General features: G+C 39.4%; 2 protein-coding genes and 1 pseudogene across 4 annotated transcripts in view; all 3 read right to left on the reverse strand.

The window, feature by feature from the left end:
* Window positions 1-18,582, reverse strand: part of LOC118826312 — a 545,149-nt pseudogene that overhangs the window by 259,213 nt on the left and 267,354 nt on the right.
* The window catches only part of LOC118826366 (stonustoxin subunit beta-like), a 36,292-nt gene that overhangs the window by 2,970 nt on the left and 14,740 nt on the right, over window positions 1-18,582 (reverse strand). Inside the window, exons 2-3 of one of the 2 annotated variants that reach the window (XM_036597327.1) lie at window positions 15,976-16,022; window positions 15,646-15,851 (exon numbers count right to left, since the gene is read on the reverse strand). In XM_036597327.1, the coding sequence (XP_036453220.1) occupies window positions 15,646-15,851; window positions 15,976-16,022 (253 nt within the window). Of the gene's footprint in view, window positions 1-14,351; window positions 15,852-15,975; window positions 16,023-18,582 lie in introns of those variants that run through there. The other variant, XR_005008740.1, reaches the window with a different exon arrangement.
* LOC118826360 (zinc finger protein 239-like) lies at window positions 1,302-12,015 on the reverse strand. 2 transcript variants are annotated; one of them, XM_036597319.1, is made up of 4 exons: window positions 11,800-12,015; window positions 4,636-5,703; window positions 4,303-4,421; window positions 1,302-3,127 (listed from the first exon to the last, which is right to left on the reverse strand). In XM_036597319.1, the coding sequence occupies exon 2, from the start codon at window positions 5,568-5,570 to the stop codon at window positions 4,692-4,694; it is 879 nt and encodes a 292-aa protein (XP_036453212.1). In that variant the 5' UTR covers window positions 5,571-5,703; window positions 11,800-12,015; the 3' UTR covers window positions 1,302-3,127; window positions 4,303-4,421; window positions 4,636-4,691. The 2 variants fall into 2 exon arrangements, with proteins under 2 accessions (XP_036453212.1, XP_036453211.1); XM_036597318.1 differs by lacking the exon at window positions 1,302-3,127 and having other exon boundaries at window positions 3,349-4,421; window positions 11,800-12,014.

An 18,582-nucleotide genomic window follows, 5' to 3' on the forward strand; every position in this document is an offset into this window, starting at 1 on the left:
TTCTATGTTCTTTTTATATTTGTAATTGGATACATTATTAGGAGAGTGCACAACTGTTTGTGATGACACCCAATGGAAAAAATGCTATACAACTCAATTTGAATATATTTTGTAAATGTTTGTATTAGCATAGCAAACAAGAGAGCCAGTAAAATACTAAACCTTGTGTGGCCAGTACTTTACAAAAATGACCATTTAAAGGCTGTAGTTCTGAATGACACAAAGTCTAAACGTTAATGTTAAAGACAGGCCTGTACTGTACCAGGTTTTGAGAGTGACACTCAACTTCACTAGTGTAGCAGCCTACACTAGTCACTTAATGAAGGGATCTGACCACACAATATGGAGATATATAATAGCTTCATGAAGTTTGAGTCATAAGTCCTGATAAATAACATGTTCTTGCTTATTATTATTGTGGACTGTCATTTCATTTATTTTGTGATTGGATTTTGCATGTTGGATCTGATGATGTAATCTGTGAGTGCTGTTACATTTTGGAAGCATGATTCCATAATGGCAATTAATGTGTTCTTATTCCCCTCTTAACATAGATCACTTCATTAATCCCAGACGGAGATTCTTCTGTTGCGGCAGTACAAAGCACAGTTAAGACCAAAACAAGGGCAAAATGAACAGGAGCCTTAGAGTATTTAGAGAAACATACATAGAATAAAACAAACATATACTAAGAACAATAAAAATAATGTACAGTACAAAAATAATAAGTAAATTACATAAATACTATGCGGTTGACAGTGCAGTGGTGCATGTCCCCTCCAGAGAATGAAAAAGTGACTATGTACTGTAAATGATAACGATGTTAACGGTTGTGCAATATGTCATTTATTGATGCATAAAAAAGTGACAGTGCAATGTGCAATGTTTGTGGACAAATAAATAAAGTGGCCGTGCAATATGGAATATGCAAAAATGTATAATCAAAGTGGGAGTGCCTAGAAATATGAGTGGAGAGATGTAGTGTCCGGTGGGTGCCCAGTGAGCCTGTCCTGTCAGTGGCTCAGTAGACAGTAATGTCCCAGCACAGTGACGATTGTTGTACAGAGCGATTGCACATTACCTTACATTATACATTATTTACTACAGCAGAGCAGAGTCTGTTGCTGAAGGTGCTCCACTCTCTGACCCGTAGGTCATAGAAGTGGTGTCAAGTCAAGTCAAGTCAGCTTTATTGTCAATACTACAATATGTACAGGTCATGGAGTATTGAAATTGCATTATTCTCAGACCCCATGGTGTATCAAAACCAATAAATGGACAGTAAACAGGAAATGTGTGAATTTAAAGAGACACAAAAAAAACACTAAACACATAGTAAAAATAAACGCATTCTAAAAAATAGAATAATACAAAAATAATATCAATATAAGAAGGTCTCGAAATTAACACCTAAGTGCCATACAGCACATACAGATTAAGATCTGTGGGTATAAATAGTGCAATTATAAACAGTAGTGCAATTAGAATGAGCTTATGGAGCAGTTAAAGTGATGAGTGCATAGTCGGGAGCGAGAGAAGCCGCAGCATGTGCACGCGCCGCCGCCTTGTTAGTACAAGATGGTGTGATGTGTTGTTCAGAATAGCAGCGAGCTTATTAACTGACCTCCTTTCAAAGACCACCTCAAAACCATCCAGTGAGCATCCCAAGACAGCACCAGACTTCTTGATCAGTTTATTCAGCCTTTTTGCATCACCTCCTCTGATGCTTCCTCCCCAGCAGACTGCTGCAAAGAAGACAGCACCCACAAAGACTGGCAGAAGATCGCTTAATGACTCTAAGCTGTTGTGGGTTTTGGGCTTTCTGTTCTTTGTGGTTGCTTCATGGAGGTGGTCAGTGTAGCACACCCGAACTCTCTATAGAGAAGAGTGGCTCTTTATTTTTGTACACAGCTAAAGATATTACAGGCAAAGACACATTAAAGAAGAGCATTCAATTAAAATTATGTACACTTTAGCGTTTATATACACTATTATTATTAATTATGATAAATAATATACTTGACTTAACACTAAGGCAGTACACAATAACAGAAATCAAATTATTATAGACATATTTTTTCCATCTGAAAGAAATTTGATATCTCAAATAAAGTCAAGAAATTACCTTATTCTATTAGAATTCCTGCTACACAGACAGAGTTAATAATGCACTCAATTTAATAATAAAGCAATTGTTAAAAAGACAGAAATAATATATAATGTATAATGTGGTGGCCATCTCTAATAAACACAACAGCAGTGTCACAGAGTCTCTGATGAATCATCACAGTATTATGTTCATTTAAAATCATGGCTGGGGAGAAGCTTCTTGCAAGAACCCAGAGATCTCCAACTGCAGCCAAAATTACATGAGGTTATACAGTCCCGAAAAGGGGAGTTGGTACATTTCATTCATCAATAGAGAACAAAGCAGTTACAAAACACTGGATGCACATAACTGTAATATGAATAAACAAGAGAACATTAACACAAAGGCATAATACATTCGCTGAGGAAACAAAAGGTAAAACCAATGACTGGTATGTAAAAAGTGGCTGATTTTGTTACAGCCAGGCACATTCCTTGCACAGAAAACAAGAGAGAACAGAGGAAGTGGGGCTAATTCAGTCCAACTGTGGTGCCCCAACACTGCACACAGCTTTGTCTGAGACACAGCCCTGCAGCCACATAAACTGAGATCATCCAGTGAGACAGTTAATTATCCATGAGATGATGGATTCATCCACCTGCATCAGTTGTGGCTTCTCCCCTAACAGCACAGGCTGTATGGTCTTGAATGCACTGGTGAAATTGAAGAACATGGTCCTCACAGTGCTGCCTGATGTGTCCAGATGAGAGTATGTTCTGTCCAGCAGGTAGATAACTGCATCATCCACTCCAATGGCATCTTGATATGCAATGCCATGCTGATATTTGGCAATAAATTGAGTTGTATTATTGAAAAGTGGAAGCCTTTAGGGACCATAGCAAGCGCCGAGTGTGATGGCGAGTGTTGAGGCGCATAATGCCTAAAAGTTACCAACGCTCTGCTAACTAAATAGCTGCACAGTTCCAAACCTCCTGATAGAATCCAAACCCCAACGAACCAGGGAACTAGGTCTGTTGTCTGAACAAATAAAGTTTATTCGTTTTGCGCACAGGTTCCAGACAGCCAGCCAGCCCGTAAGACAATGGACTGTCACAGTTTTATAGCTGGACTGATGCCAAGATTAGACCCAGCTTATACAGGACAAGTGACAGGTGTGACACACATGACCATATAAGGAGAAACACAACAATAGGCAGCCTAAAATACAACTTCAGCACATTCACACACAACACAGCACATTTCACAACAATAAATTCCTTCACTCCTCTGGCATTAAAATCAGCACAAAAAACTGGGCACCAGGAGCTTCATGGCATGGGTCTTAATGTCCAAATAGCTTCATGCAAGCCTTAAATCACCAAGTACAAATCGGTGTGGAAGAATTTGACTGGCACACACAAAGCCCTGACCTTAACCCCATCAAACACCTCCGGGATGAACTAGAAAGGAGATTGCAAGCCATGCCCTCTCCTCCAACATCAGTGTCTTACTGCAGATATGCTCCTCTGGATAGATGGGCAAAAATTCTCTCAGACACACTGCAACATCTTGTAGAAAGCTTCTCAAAAGATTGCAAGCTGCTATAGCTGCAAAGGTGGGACCAACTCCATATTAATGCCTATAGATTTATAATTGGATGTCATCAAAGCTCCTGTAGATGTAATGTGCATGTGTCCCAATACTTTTGTCCAGATAGTGTATATTTTTATAATGTTATGCATTAATACATACATAGTCAGACAGGTGAACCCCGATAACCTCTGCCACAACTGAAGCCTGACCATACCAACACATTTAGCCTCAACAGTGAAAAATGCTGAATAACTTGTGTTGTCTTCTTTTATTCAGTGATTGTTATTTAGTGAGAACAGCCTAACTTGTTCTCACTGAATAACTAAGGGCAGCCATGGGCTAGATTTGGCAGTCATGGGCTGGAGGTTAGGGAACCAGCCCTGTGACCAGAAGGTCACCTGTTTGATCCCCTCGGCTGAAAGTATGTGACTGAAGTGCCTTTGAGCAGGGCACCTAACTTCCAACTGCTCCCCGGTCGCTGTGGATAGGTTTGCCCACTATTCTGGGCAAATGTGCTCACTGCCCCTAGTGTGTGTGTATGTGGTGTTTCACTGCATGGATGGGTTAATGCAGAGGTGAAAGTTCCCCGTTGGGGGATTAATAAGGGTTACTTAACTCACCATTGCACATCTCAGATGTTTCAGTCATGGCCCTTTTCATCTCACTCAGCACAGCAGAACTGGTCGTGGAAATGAAATATTGGCTGTTCTGGTTCTCAGAAGACGAAACTTGTAGTAAGCTGAAAAAAAACAAAACAAAAAAAACCAAAAAAAAACCAAAAAAAAACCTACTGTTCCATTTGACTGCTTGGGGGAAAAAAAAAAAAAAAAAACTATGCATTTAAATCAATCAAGGCCCTTGCCTGATAAAGTAAGATTTCACTTCTAACTCAGGACAGAAGCCCAAATCAATTTTTTTTATTTCATTTGAAATACATTAAATAATGCGTGTACCTTAAAATTTAAATGACTGAAGCTCTTCCCAAACTCTGAGCAGTGATGTTGTTCTCTCAGGAATGAATGCACTGGTGATTTTTGAGGGAACCACTTTGTCTAAAACTCTGTCCACACTCTGAGCAGTGATACGGTTTCTCTCCTGTGTGAATGCGCTGGTGTCTTTGGAGACTACTGTGTTGAGTAAAGCTCAGTCCACAGTCTGAGCAGTGATACGGTTTCTCTCCTGTGTGAATGAGCTGGTGTGTTCGGAGATTACTCTGTTGAATAAAACTCTTTCCACACTCACAACAGTAATACGGTTTCTCTCCTGTGTGAATGCGCTGGTGTGTTCGGAGATTAGTCTGCGTAGTAAAACTCTTCCCACAGTCAGAGCAGTGATAAGGTTTCTGTCCAGTGTGAATGAGCTGGTGTGTTCGGAGACTACTGTGTGTAGTAAAACTATTTCCGCACTCTGAGCAGTGATACGGTTTCTCTCCTGTGTGAATGCGCTGGTGTATCTGGAGATGACTCTGTGTAGTAAAATGCTTTCCACACTCGGAGCAGTGATATGGTTTCTCTCCTGTGTGAATGCGCTGGTGTTTTTTGAGGTTACCACTTTCTGTAAAACTCTGTCCACACTCTGAGCAGTGATACGGTTTCTCTCCTGTGTGAATGCACTGATGTGTTTGGAGATGACTCTGTGTAGTAAAACTCTTTCCACACTCTGAACAGTGATATGGTTTCTCTCCTGTGTGAATGCGCTGGTGTCTTTTGAGGTTACCACTTTCTGTAAAACTCTGTCCACACTCTGAGCAGTGATACGGTTTCTCTCCTGTGTGAATGCGCTGGTGTCTTTGGAGACTACTGTGTTGAATAAAACTCTTTCCACACTCTGAGCAGTAGTGAGTTTTTTTGCCTGCAATCTTTTGTGTTAGTCTGCAAGGTGTGTTCATATTTTCTGAGTACTGGAACTTCCTGGCAGTCTTTCCTTATTTCAGCAGTTTCATGCTTTGTTTTTGAAGGGAAATTTGAAAACTAGTTGGAAAGTTGTTGTTTGGAGCAGGAGACTTGCAGTAGGAGATTATTCTGAAAAAAAGAAAAAGGGAGAGGAAAATAAAACACCGGTAGATTAAGTATTAAAGAAGATAACTGAAAAAATATAAAATTTTATGTTTTTATGAAGAACTTAAAACTCACTTAGGTAAGAGCAGAATCTACTCACACTCAAGAGCACAAATGTGCGAACAATTCTGCAGTTTAAGAACACGTCATGAATCTGACATACTTTTTCTTAGAACCTTTTTCAAAAACACGTAAGAAGAAACTTGAGAAGATGGTGAATGAGGACCACTGATTTATTGAGGCAACAGATCAGAGATTAGAACCTAATTAAAGTTATTTTATGTCCAATTATTTAGGTATTCTTTGGGGGGGACTTGTGTCAACAATATTCCCACATAGCCAGAACTTATTTAACTCAATCATATTGATGTTTTAAAACATGCAATACATAATGTTCTTATTGAACAATGAACATGTACAGTTTCCCGTACACATGAGAAAGCAAAGATGTACTTTACTGTGATCAAGGATGAGCAAAATTCCAATAAGAGTACATGAACACAGACCATGTGAGAAAAACAGACTGTCAAGAACTGAGAGTCATTATAGTTTGTGTGGAAACTATATATTATGGTGAATCATGTCAGAAACTTTTCTAGAACCATGGTGAACCTGTTGGCCCCACAAAATGTACTTTCTACTAGAAACCACAGCCACAGACATTTTTAAGTTGAATCAGAGTATGTATCTCTTCATTGTAGACTGCTACTCCAGATATGCACACTTGACTTCTCTGGGTGCATACAGTTCAAAACATATTACTTAAGGCACCACAATACCCACAAGCTAACAGAGAGGCAAGCAGAGTGACACAAACTGGGATTTTTCTTTTTTAGGTAGATATATAGCAAGATGGCCAGGACGGCACAGTGAAGAGTAGTAACAGCAAAGCAATTATGAAACCAGTTTTAAAATATCAATTGTTTTCATTCAGTGCCAACATTAAGGGAAATAGTATGATAAAATTGAGAAAATCACACTTGAACTGTACTGACCTTGATCAAAAGGGCCAGTTTTCAGAGAAATCTATATTAGTGGGCAGAGCACAGAAGGCGTATTCAATGGTAGATAAAAAAGGTCTAAGTTTGCACTGATCAAAGCAGTCAAAGATGCCTAATACAAATACAGAGATACAGTAATTCTTCTCACATGAAATGTTCCTCCATTTGGGAGGTGACTCCAGACCTTTACTATCCACAAATTTTGCAGCAAATATTGCAGCTAATCCCAAACCAGCTGAATAACATTTTATCAAGATAAAAAAGCCTTTCCTCCCACAGATCCAGCAAGTGGGGCTATATTTATAAAACATACTTAAATCTCATTCTAATTTAGTTTTTGAGTTCTCATTCCAAGTTTATTAATTTTAGTCTATTCTTAAATATACACACTCAACTTTTCAAGTGAGACTGATCATTTGTAAATAAAAAAAGGTCTTAAAAATGGGTGTTGGTGAACAAGCTTTCCAACACCGCCCATCTTTTGTGATTAGCATATGAATGTTTCCAGTAAAGAACACTCACATGAAAAGAATGTAGCAAATCTGAATAAGGGGATGTTCACCTGTTCAACAGTAAGCATACTAAAAGTAGTAATTCATTTATTTATTGAAAATTATACCAAATAATACTAAAAGAGCTGAGAAGGAGGATGGCCTCAGGATCATGTATTAAACCAGCCTGATCTTGAAAGGCGGTTCTCTATAGTGCTGGGACTGCCAGGTTCTCAAGAACACACTAACTTATTTACTTGTTCTTAATACATGAAAGGATGCCTGAATGCCTCATATCTAAGATAAAGGTGTATTCACAGATCACACGGCAGAGGGGCACATGGTGCATCTGATACAGCTCTGTGTTATGGTCTCAATTTATTTCATGTTTTGTGGTCAAGTTTTTGATCCCAACTTGATTTTAATGATCCAAAAAGAATACAGACCTACATCACTGGACAAAGTGCTATTTACTAGATGAGAAAAGTGAAATTTAGTTTTTTAGAAACTTACATCAGTAAAATTCAACATTGTTGACATGTTGGTTGAGACCATTTAACCTTTTTTGAGAGCTCCCTGCTGCACACTGTCACCCTTCAGCAGAACCACAGTTGCAGAGTTGCAGAGAGTTTGAGCAAAAAAACTGATCACCCCTTACTAGCAAGCTTAGCTGAGAGGTTGGCAGCTGAAATGTTAAGAGGAGCCATTTTTCAACAAAAATCAAACCCCCTTGGGAGCCACAACATTTATATCCATTTTACCATCTTGGCTGTAAAGAAGTCTCAGTATGTGCTAATGTGCTAAAAATATAAAATGAAAACTAAAAGACTTACTTTACTCTGCTTTAACCTTCAGGTCAGCTGTAGCTGTTTTTCCTCGCACCTCAGTCAGGAAACTTTTCTGCGAGTTTCTTGTAAAATGTCTTTCAACATTAGAATTTTTACGAGTCTAAAGTCGCTTCTCATTCACCAGCTTCTTGTTCGTATTGTCCCGTTCCACCTTAAATGAGAGATTGTACTGCTGTGCCATTTAAGGTAGAACAGGAGAATTCGAACGAGAAGCCGGAGAATGAGAAGCTGACTTCAGCTTCATGAGTTGTTGCAGATTAAACATAGGAGGAAACCAGCTGAGCACTTATAAATGCAAATAAGTCCATTCATCTCCAAATTATTGATGTTTGTCTTAAATCTCTCTCTTTGCCTTTTGTTATCTGCATTGCTATTTGTCCAGCAGTCTGCATGTCAGTCTTCAGCGTTAAAGGTTGGTGAATTAGCAGTTATGCATTAACTCCAGCGTTTAACACCATTTATTGTGGAAACTGTGTTATAATGATTTAAGAGCAAAGGAGTATTGTGTTATTTTACCTAAAAATGTAGTTCTTCTGTGGAGCTGCAGCAGCTCTGCAGCAGTGGAGAGATTATTCAGGCCTGATTCTCACCCCAAACAGAGCCAGAGTCACTGATGAGGATTTTGAGGCTAAAGTGTTACTGAGTTAAGTGTTGTGAAGAGAACTCAGTACTGAAAATGCTTCTTAGCAACTGTACAAAAACTGTAGCTGGTTCAGTAGGAATATTCAAGTGTAGAAGCTTCTAATTCTGCTGATTATATTATCAGGAACAGAGCACTGAACTTAAAGCAGTGCTTAAAGAATATAGGCAAACGCGTTAGAAATAAAGATAAACCCTGAACTGCATTGACATTTATGTTGATGTCAAAACAGGACTCTACTGATGGGGTTACAGCATTTGAGGTTTTAACATTTCAAGAACTTAAAGAATTATTGTTCTATTATCAGTTTAGTTAAGTAAACTTCTTCAAGGAGACTTACATCTCAAAGAACTATAGACATTTACAACAAATAACCCTGGTTCTCCATTGACTTGGAGACACTATGCAAAGCCAAGAAAAACAGCAGTGGAACACTGACACCAAAAGAAAGGGCTGAATGTGGAGTCAACAGCAAATATGGATAAACTGTGACAGTTCAAATAACAGTTCTTTTATCTGAAGGAGATTCAAGACCATTACTAACTACCAGCCAAAGTCTTAAAATGTTCCAAAACAGCTGAATATCTTTTGCTTAAGAACTGGGAAACAAAGATTTTCTGTCTCCCTCCTGCCGAGCTACAGTCAGTCTACGACACCATGTCTGCAGACTCTTCACACCACATCTCTGCCCGTTCTCACCTCTAAAGGACCTACGACCCCCCTCCTGATCTCTCCTATCATTATCACTGAACATCAGGTCAGACAAAAGATTGGAAACATGGCTGGCCCTGATGATGTCTCAGCTGCAAACCACAAAGCTATGGCCATCCTTGCTGGAAAAAAGTTCAATAAATAAACGTGGGTTACCATGACCCTCTATGCCTCAGAACTGGTGGTCCTCAGAGGTGCATGTTCCTCCTTATGTCCTTTATATAAACCAATACAATTCTAGTCAAAATGAAATTTGGAGAACTAATTTAGTCTCATTTTCAAATTAATAATGAGCCCACATACTAGGAGGAAGTAAGGCACCTAGGATCAAACACCCTGTTTTCTACCTGGTCACTAAAATATTAGGATACAATCCAGATACTAGTCACATGAAGTGACCAGGTGTAAATGGGGTCAAATCTGACAACTCTGAACACAGAAATAACCTTGCAGATGACAGTTACTTCAGAAAGAAGCCCAACCTATTAAAAATACACAGCTTCAGTTATGAAAAAGGCCCGGCAGTACCTGAATTTTTTGTGATGGCTAAGATAAAACTGGAATGCCTCAAACACTGCTGGTTCAGTTTTAAACAGACATTACTAAAAAAAATAAATAAAAAGCTCATTGAGCATAAACTAAAGCAAATCATGCAATGTCCAGAAAAAGGTGACTGGCTACAGGGTCTCCTCCCTAAAAAAGAAAAAAGACATTATTCATCAAGGATGTGGAAGAGAGTGTGGCAAATCATAGTCTCCCTCACACATCAGTCAATCTACTTCCATCAGAAAAGGCGAATTTAAGTTAGTCTATAGTCCATGAGGTGCATCACCCTGTGAAAACAATAAATCAAACTGGGTTGCACCTGAAATTGCAGCTTATTAAACAATGGTTTCTGTCAAATGAAACCTTTCCAGAGTGGATGTAAGCTATGGTCTCACTGAACTGGAACTGTGGATGTAAGCTATGGTCTCACTGAACTGGAGCCATGGATGTAAGCTATGGTCTCATTGTTCTGGAGCTGTGGATGTAAGCTATGGTCTCACTCAACTGGAACTGTGGATGTAAGCTATGGTCTCACTGAACTGGAGCTGTGGATGTAAGCTATGGTCTCATTGTTCTGGAGCTGTGGATGTAAGCTATGGTCTCACTGAACTGGAGCTGTGGATGTAAGCTATGGTCTCATTGTTCTGGAGCTGTGGATGTAAGTTATGGTCTCACTGAACTGGAGCTGTGGATGTAAGCTATGGTCTCATTGTTCTGGAGCTGTGGATGTAAGCTATGGTCTCACTGAACTGGAGTTGTGGATGTAAACTATGGTCTCACTGAACTGGAGCCATGGATGTAAGCTATGGTCTCATTGTTCTGGAGCTGTGGATGTAAGCTATGGTCTCACTCAACTGGAACTGTGGATGTAAGCTATGGTCTCACTGAACTGGAGCTGTGGATGTAAGCTATGGTCTCATTGTTCTGGAGCTGTGGATGTAAGCTATGGTCTCACTGAACTGGAGCTGTGGATGTAAGCTATGGTCTCATTGTTCTGGAGCTGTGGATGTAAGTTATGGTCTCACTGAACTGGAGCTGTGGATGTAAGCTATGGTCTCATTGTTCTGGAGCTGTGGATGTAAGCTATGGTCTCACTGAACTGGAGTTGTGGATGTAAACTATGGTCTCACTGAACTGGAGCTGTGGATGTAAGCTATGGTCTCACTGAACTGGAGTTGTGGATGTAAACTATGGTCTCACTGAACTGGAGTTGTGTAACTTTTGAAAGTTAAATCAGCTTAAACTTCTTACAAGATGTAAATATTTAATGAAGACTAATTTAACATAAAAGTGGTGCAGTAGTTTATGTGGTGTAACCCGTTTGTTTTAGTAACACAAAGTAAACCTAAACTTAGAAATCACAATACCCCCTCAAGACGACTTAACCAGAACCCCCCCCCCACACACACACACCCTAACTTCAAAAGGGAGCACCCACCCTCACTTAAGCAGGGTCCCCATACAAATTTAACAGCAACCCCCTAAACTGAACAGCACACTTATACCAACCAACACCCGATCCCTAACTAAACCAGCAGCCCCCACACAAACCTACGCACATTGAGTTCAATATAATCACTTAAAAAGTAAAATGAGTCTAAAAGAAAAGTAACAGCAATAAGGTGAATATGCAAAAAATGATCAGTATAGACACTGAAGTTTCTCTCTATTTCTGTAAGAGTGAGTTATAAACAGTGTAAAGAGTGAAAAAGAGATAAACAGCTCTTTACCTTCAGAAGATCAGCTCCTGTTTCTCTCTATTTCTGTAAGAGTGAGTTATAAACAGTGTAAACAGAGTGAAAAAGAGATAAACAGCTCTTTACCTTCAGCAGATCAGCTCCTTTTTCCCTCTAAAACCGCGGAGCTCTTCTTCTTCTCCACTTTATTGTCTTTGGTGAACCACCGTTTCAGAATCAGCGCCCCCAATTGACGTCATCTCTGTATCTGGGGGCGATGTTTTTCTATTCCCACCCGTATTCCTCCAAAACTCGCCTCCTGCGCGATGATTGGCTAGAAGTTCATAAGTGCAGCCGCCCATTTATTTGAATTAACACAAATGAGCAATAAAATAAAGGAATAAGAATAACGGAACACACACACACACACACACACACACACACACACATATATATATATATATATATATATATATATATATATATATATATATATATATATATAAATATAATGTACATGTTTTAAATAAAAAAAAACAAAAACAACACTAAGAACAAAGAAATTAGGTCTTAGAATAGATTTTTAGTATTGATTTGAAAAGTTCTGAAAGCATTTAATACATTTCTGTATTTCTTGCTAGAAAATAATCAACTGAATTGAAAGAGGCTTTCAAATTCCATTTATACATCTCCCTGAAATTTGGTAACAGGGTTGCAAAAAGGCTGTACATTTCAAAAAAGCTCAGATAGTCTCTGATTTAACAGCCTGAGGTTGATATTAACATTTCTTGAAGGTTAAACAGGTTAAGCACTTACTTTGATGAATACTTTGTCATAAAATGCCAAAGAAAAAGTACATTTCAAAGAGCTTTGAAGTCTAAAGTGAACTTTATTCATGGGAAATGCCAAGTTCAATTGTATTAAATTTCCTAAATGATTAAATCTTTTCCTTCCCTCAGTACATATATTTACTCAGTTTCTATGTAAATAGCTTGAATGTGAATGTTTCTTTTCCTATTTAGTACATAAATCATGGAATGCAACTCCAAACACCTCCAAGAGATCTTCAGCTACAAAGTGAGAAAAACCTCCTTCTGAATGACCGCCGAACGCTTGAACAATTTCAGACTTAAAGACATAAAGGACAAACTTCAGCTTTATCTGCCAGCCCAATCCCCACCTCCCCCACCCTGGCGCTCTCACCTCTACCCTCTACTCATGTCTCTGTCAACAAACACATTAACTGGCTTTTCACAAACAGAAGCTGAGAAAAGCCCTGGGACCTGACTTAGTCTCTCCATCCACCCTAAAGCACTGCTGGGACCACCTAGCACTGATTTTCAACATCTTCAGTAAATCACTGGAATGCTGTTCTGCTCTCACATACAAAGCTAACAGGTCTGTTAATGGCATGGTCAGTTTGGCCCTGCACTTCATGCTGCAGCATCTCGACAGTCCTGCAACCTTTGCTAGAGTTCTGTTTGTGGACTGATTAAACTGAAAAAAATAAATAAATAAATAGCATGCTGAGAATTGCTTCTGAGTAGGCTCCACTTACATTTTATTGTTGACCTTAAGATTCAGAGCTAAAAAGTGTGAGTTATAATAACTGATAGTTAAACTACTTTGAGTTGTATAAAAAATTATGCATAATCATTTACCTCATTATTGTAAGTTGACTGACCTTCACATTTTTTGCCCTTTTGCCCACTTATTGACCTTCACAAGTTTTGTTTTGCGTAAAAAACAATGTTTATTTTCTTTTACATGGGTGGTCACATGAGAACAATAATGTGTCTCTAAAAGAAGTAAGGGAAATGTTACAATACAGATTCTTCATGAAAAGATTATCAACAGTAAAATATATGTATTTACAATGAACCTGATAGTAAAATAACAAATAATAATTAATAATTTAACCACTTTAAATCCCAGGCTCATTACATACTAAGGTTTATTCAGTAACTATGGGGACTTCAGTGCAAAGCGCCTGAGCTATTCTTAATGTGTAATAAAACTTTGCATCACAGAAGAAATTGGTGTGAAGATAACCAAGATGAAAAAGGCATGTTGCTATCAATATCATACAATGGAAAGGAGGCTAGGTTCTTAAGGTGCTTCTCTGCACAACATCATAAAAGAACCACTTTGGTTTAATAGATGTATAAGAATTACTTTTATTTATAAAGCACATTTACAAATTTATCAGCACCCTTAGTGAGGAAAGTCAAAGAGTTACCAATTATCACTGGATAAATGGCAAAATTGAAAAATGAATGCCAAAAAAACATATGTGGCATGCGCCCGCCCCCCGGGACATCCAGCGGCGACGAACCTCGGCCAAGACGGCAGGGAGAGAGCCGCGAGTGGGGAGGGGGCGGAGCGCAAAACCCGAGCTTCTCCGAATAACCCGAGTGACGCGAGTGACGGCGGGAGAAGGAGGAAGACACCTCACGTTCGACCCGCGCGGCTGAGCTGCCAGCTGGGGGCGGTGACAAGGAGGCGGAGAAGCGAGCTCTCGTTCCCTCTCGGCTCAGGTGCTCAGGTGAGCGCCTTTTAAAAGAGCTGAGAGGGAACCGAGAGAGAGAGAGAGAGAGAGAGAGAGTGAGAGAGAGAGAAAGAGAGAGAGAGGGAGAGAGAGAGGGACGAGCAGCAGCAGCAAGAGACTGAGGAGCTGAAAGGCTTGAAGACTGAAAAGTCTAGCTAGTGGAAGCCACTGAAAAGTGGCCAGCAGAGCTTTGATTATTTGGGTTGTTTGGAGTTTGTTTATTTTGTGTTAATAAATATGGCTGCTGCAGCACTGAACCCTGCCTCCAGCGTCCTCCTTGAGCCCGGGGTAGCACATGCCATGCTACAGTAACATAATTGATTGGTCCTTGGGATAACAGTGTGTATAACATTTAACCTCAATGTGTGTCAATCAAAGAGGACAACTAATGCACGATTATATTTGTAACATCTCCAATACCATAAGTAAGGAAGATAATGACTAAAAATAAAAAAAACCTCTAAATTATCATTGTGATGACAGTGCTAGAATTTAATGCCCCACAGTAAATACTGTTTTCCTTAACAATGTATAAACTGGATTAATCTCCTGGTACAATAACATTGTAAAGAAAACATAAAGTACAAAATACAAAAGGTTAAGAAAAAAAATAATTAAAAAGAAGTTTCAACTGTCAAAGTACTGTGTTCAAAGGGGTAAAACCAGGTCAGAGTCTCACTGGAAATCATATAGTTTTTCAAAATAAAATAAAAAGTGGAAAAATATTTCTCAGTTAAATGACATAGTTTTCAATATTAATATCATGTAAAGCATGTATGCTTTATGAATGTTCATGAACATACTATGTTTATGTAGGATGTTATGAATATGTTATGTAAGAATATGTCAGATAAAATGGTACTGAAATATTTTAATATATTTAGAATGGTGAAACTAAATAAGCACTGGCTACCAGGTGTCAGTAGAATAACTTTCAGTCATCAATGTGATGGAAAAGGGATATCATTTGTACCTAACAAGTATATTACTAGTGCTATAAACTAAAGCCTAACTGTATGTATTAATACTGTCAAAATCTACCATGACACACACAGTAGTGTGTTTCTGGTGTTTTAATTTTTCCTGCAGGATTCAGGAGGTTATTCTATCTCACACAACCACACAGGGTAATCATAAATCCCAATCCCATAGAGCGGCTCAGTGAATGTGGTGTAGAGTGTGTGTAGGTGGAACATTGTGTGCGTGTCAGGTGAGATGGAGTAGAAGGACAGAGTGCCGGACTCCCAGTCCAGATACACTCCTACTCTTTTAGAGGGTGAAGGAGGGACAGGTAGGTAGGTTCTCTTTTCATTGTGCCAGAAGGAGTATCTCTTATCAGTGTATCTGCTTACAAAGTGCTGGAGACTCCAGGACTGATTATTGTAGGCAAAACCACACTCAAATATGCCTCCTTTCCTCCTGATTCCTCTGTATAATACTGATATATCAGCCCTCTGACTGCTCCACTGAAGCTCCCAGTAACAGCGTCCAGTCAGACTCTCCACACTTAGAACCTGAGGCATGCCATCAAATCTGTCTGGATGGTCTGGATACGAATGATCCTTAAACACACGCTCCACCTTTCTGTTCCCCTCAGACAGAGAGAGACACCTGTTCACTGTGTTTGGATGCAGAGTGAGATCAACAGCATCTGTACATGCACACACACACAGTTACACACACACACACACAGATTAAAGGAGATATATTTTGTTTGTGTGTGTGTGTGTGTGTGTGTGTGTGTGTGTGTGTGTGTGAGTGTGTGTGTATCTTACATTTCTTCAGTCCTGGTTTCATCCTGATCTCCCCTCCATGATCCACCCTGAAGAACACACACACACACACACACACACACACACACACACACACACAGATACACTTGTAACTCAGTAATAATAAGCAGCAGTAATAAGTCAGTAAACCCTAGCACACACACATCATTATGGAACCTGACATTATGAAATCATATAATCTTGCGTTATGCACGTAATTATAATGATTTAAGGGCAGTTAGATGTAGCTTATGTCTGAAATTATTAATGATATACTGTGTCTAAATCCTGGTGTTATGTCATATTATGAATCGCCTATTTTACGAATATAGCACTCATAACAAGTGTAACATATAACATATTGGACAGCAATCTCAACAAGTAAACATAAAATTAATTTGGTACCACTTCATTTTACAGAACGTTACCAGTATGTAATAGGTAAACGTGTGCTCCACATAATGATGTTGTCTGTGTATCACTATCATACAGGATTGTTAGCAGTCAGGCCTGGAGTTAGAAGTCTGCCACAGAACAGAGACCTTCACCAAGAGCTGTTCTAAAATACAGCATAGAACATTACATTTATGACATTGGGCATCCACTCTTATCCAGAGCAACTTACGATATGATCATTTTTTACAGAGGTAGTTGAAGGTAGCATTAGAAGTCTTATAGGAGGTTTAGTGATATAGCGGTTGAGGTGTATTTAGAAGAATAGTTTTATAAAAGAAGGCAAAAACACACTTAAACTTCCAGTATAAGTTGAGGTCTGAAGTTCCATGTGGTCTGTTTTTGCAGGGGTTTGGAATGGAAAAGTTAAGGGGGGCCCTCTGTTCCAGAGGCCCCAGATGGAGTAGGTCTCTCTCTCTCTTAGTTCCAAATAGATGAGATCATTTTAAACAGGACCATATGTTCTGTCTCCTTTATCAACAACAAGCAGCCTATATAAACCATTGGCTATAGTGGTCTGGAGGGGACATTTTAGAATTGGCACAGATCCTCTCTCAGGTACTTTATAGTGCTGGATATGATACTGTTTTACTTTGTAATAAACATCTTATACAAGTAATGCGGTGTCAGCGGAGTCTCCTTCATCATCTTCACTTCATCGCTACTTAATAAACAACACGGTATAGGGTAGGGTGCTTGCCCAGGTCAGGAACTGAAGCCCAGTCTGCAGCATGGAGGACAGAGGTGTTGCCCACATCCTCTAATCAACATGAACCTGCAGTAGTAGTCATTATTTAACAGTACTTAATGTAGAAAGCTTTACTTTATTACCAGTTTTGTGGGTGGGAAGCAAGTTCATTGTAGACATTGTAGTAACAAAGGCATCTGCATCGTCCTTTCTCAAGTATAGGAGGTTTATGAGAGGGTGAGTACGTATTACAGCTGGTGGAGGAATTTGCTGGCTGTTGCTGCTGGGCTGCACCAGTTTTGGCCCTATCTGTATGGTGTTACCTTCGTGAACCAATCATGTCTCGTCGTCTTGGCTCATGCAGTTTAAAGAGCCCAAGGGCCAGGTGGCAGGGTGTAACATAGTGCTACATGAGTACCAGTAGGGGAGGTCAGCACCAACCACACACCTTGCACAACTGGTGCCCTCCCCCCACCCCACACACAAACAGCCACACCCTAACACAGAATAATACATGTATCACATCGTACCTTTTAACTAACAGACAACAACATAAACAGTACCTTTTTCACTGGGGTGTGCACCTGCCATGAGCCTCTTCCCTGCATGCCAGCTCCTGATTGGCTGCACACCCCATGGCCATCGCCACAATATTTAACTAACGCTTTCATCACAGTAAAATAATGCACAGATTAATACATAACACATCAGGAAATAATTAAGTGTATATCTTAATAAAGAACCGAGTTAGATATGGAAAACCATTAATAAAGGCAAACATGAACTAGTAATATATTTCTAACTCTGTTGACACCATGATTTAATATATTAATTTTGATACTGTCTATAATACATAATGTCTGACTGGAGATGATGTAGGTTAGCACAAATTCCAATATGCTGCAGGAAATTGGTAAGGGTGGAAACATAAGGCATTCATGACATCTACATAAAGTATTTCACAAAAGTGAGTACACCCCTCACATTTCTGCAAATATTTTGTTATATCTTTTCATGGGACAACACTATAGAAATGAAACTTGGATATAACAAAGTAGTCAGTGTACAGCTTGTATAGCAGTATAGATTTACTGTCCTCTGAAAATAACTCAACGTACAGCCATTAATGTCTAAGTAGCTGGCAACACAAGTGAGTACACCTCACAGTGAACATGTCCAAATTGTGCCGAATTGTGTCGCTGTCCCTCCCTGGTGTCATGTGACTTGTTAGAGTTACAAGGTTCCAGGTGTGAATGGGGAGCAGGGCTGTTAAATTTGGTGTTTTGGGTACAATTCTCTCATACTGGCCACTGGATAGTCAACATGGCACCTCATGGCAAAGGACTCTCTGAGGATGTGAAAAATAGAATTTTTGCTCTCCACAAAGATGGCCTAGGCTATAAGAAGATTGCTAACATCCTGAAACTGAGTTATAGCACGGTGGCCAAGGTCATACAGCGGTTTTCCAG

The sequence above is a fragment of the Colossoma macropomum genome, unplaced genomic scaffold, assembly GCF_904425465.1.
Source record: "Colossoma macropomum unplaced genomic scaffold, Colossoma_macropomum, whole genome shotgun sequence".
NCBI lineage: Eukaryota > Metazoa > Chordata > Actinopteri > Characiformes > Serrasalmidae > Colossoma > Colossoma macropomum.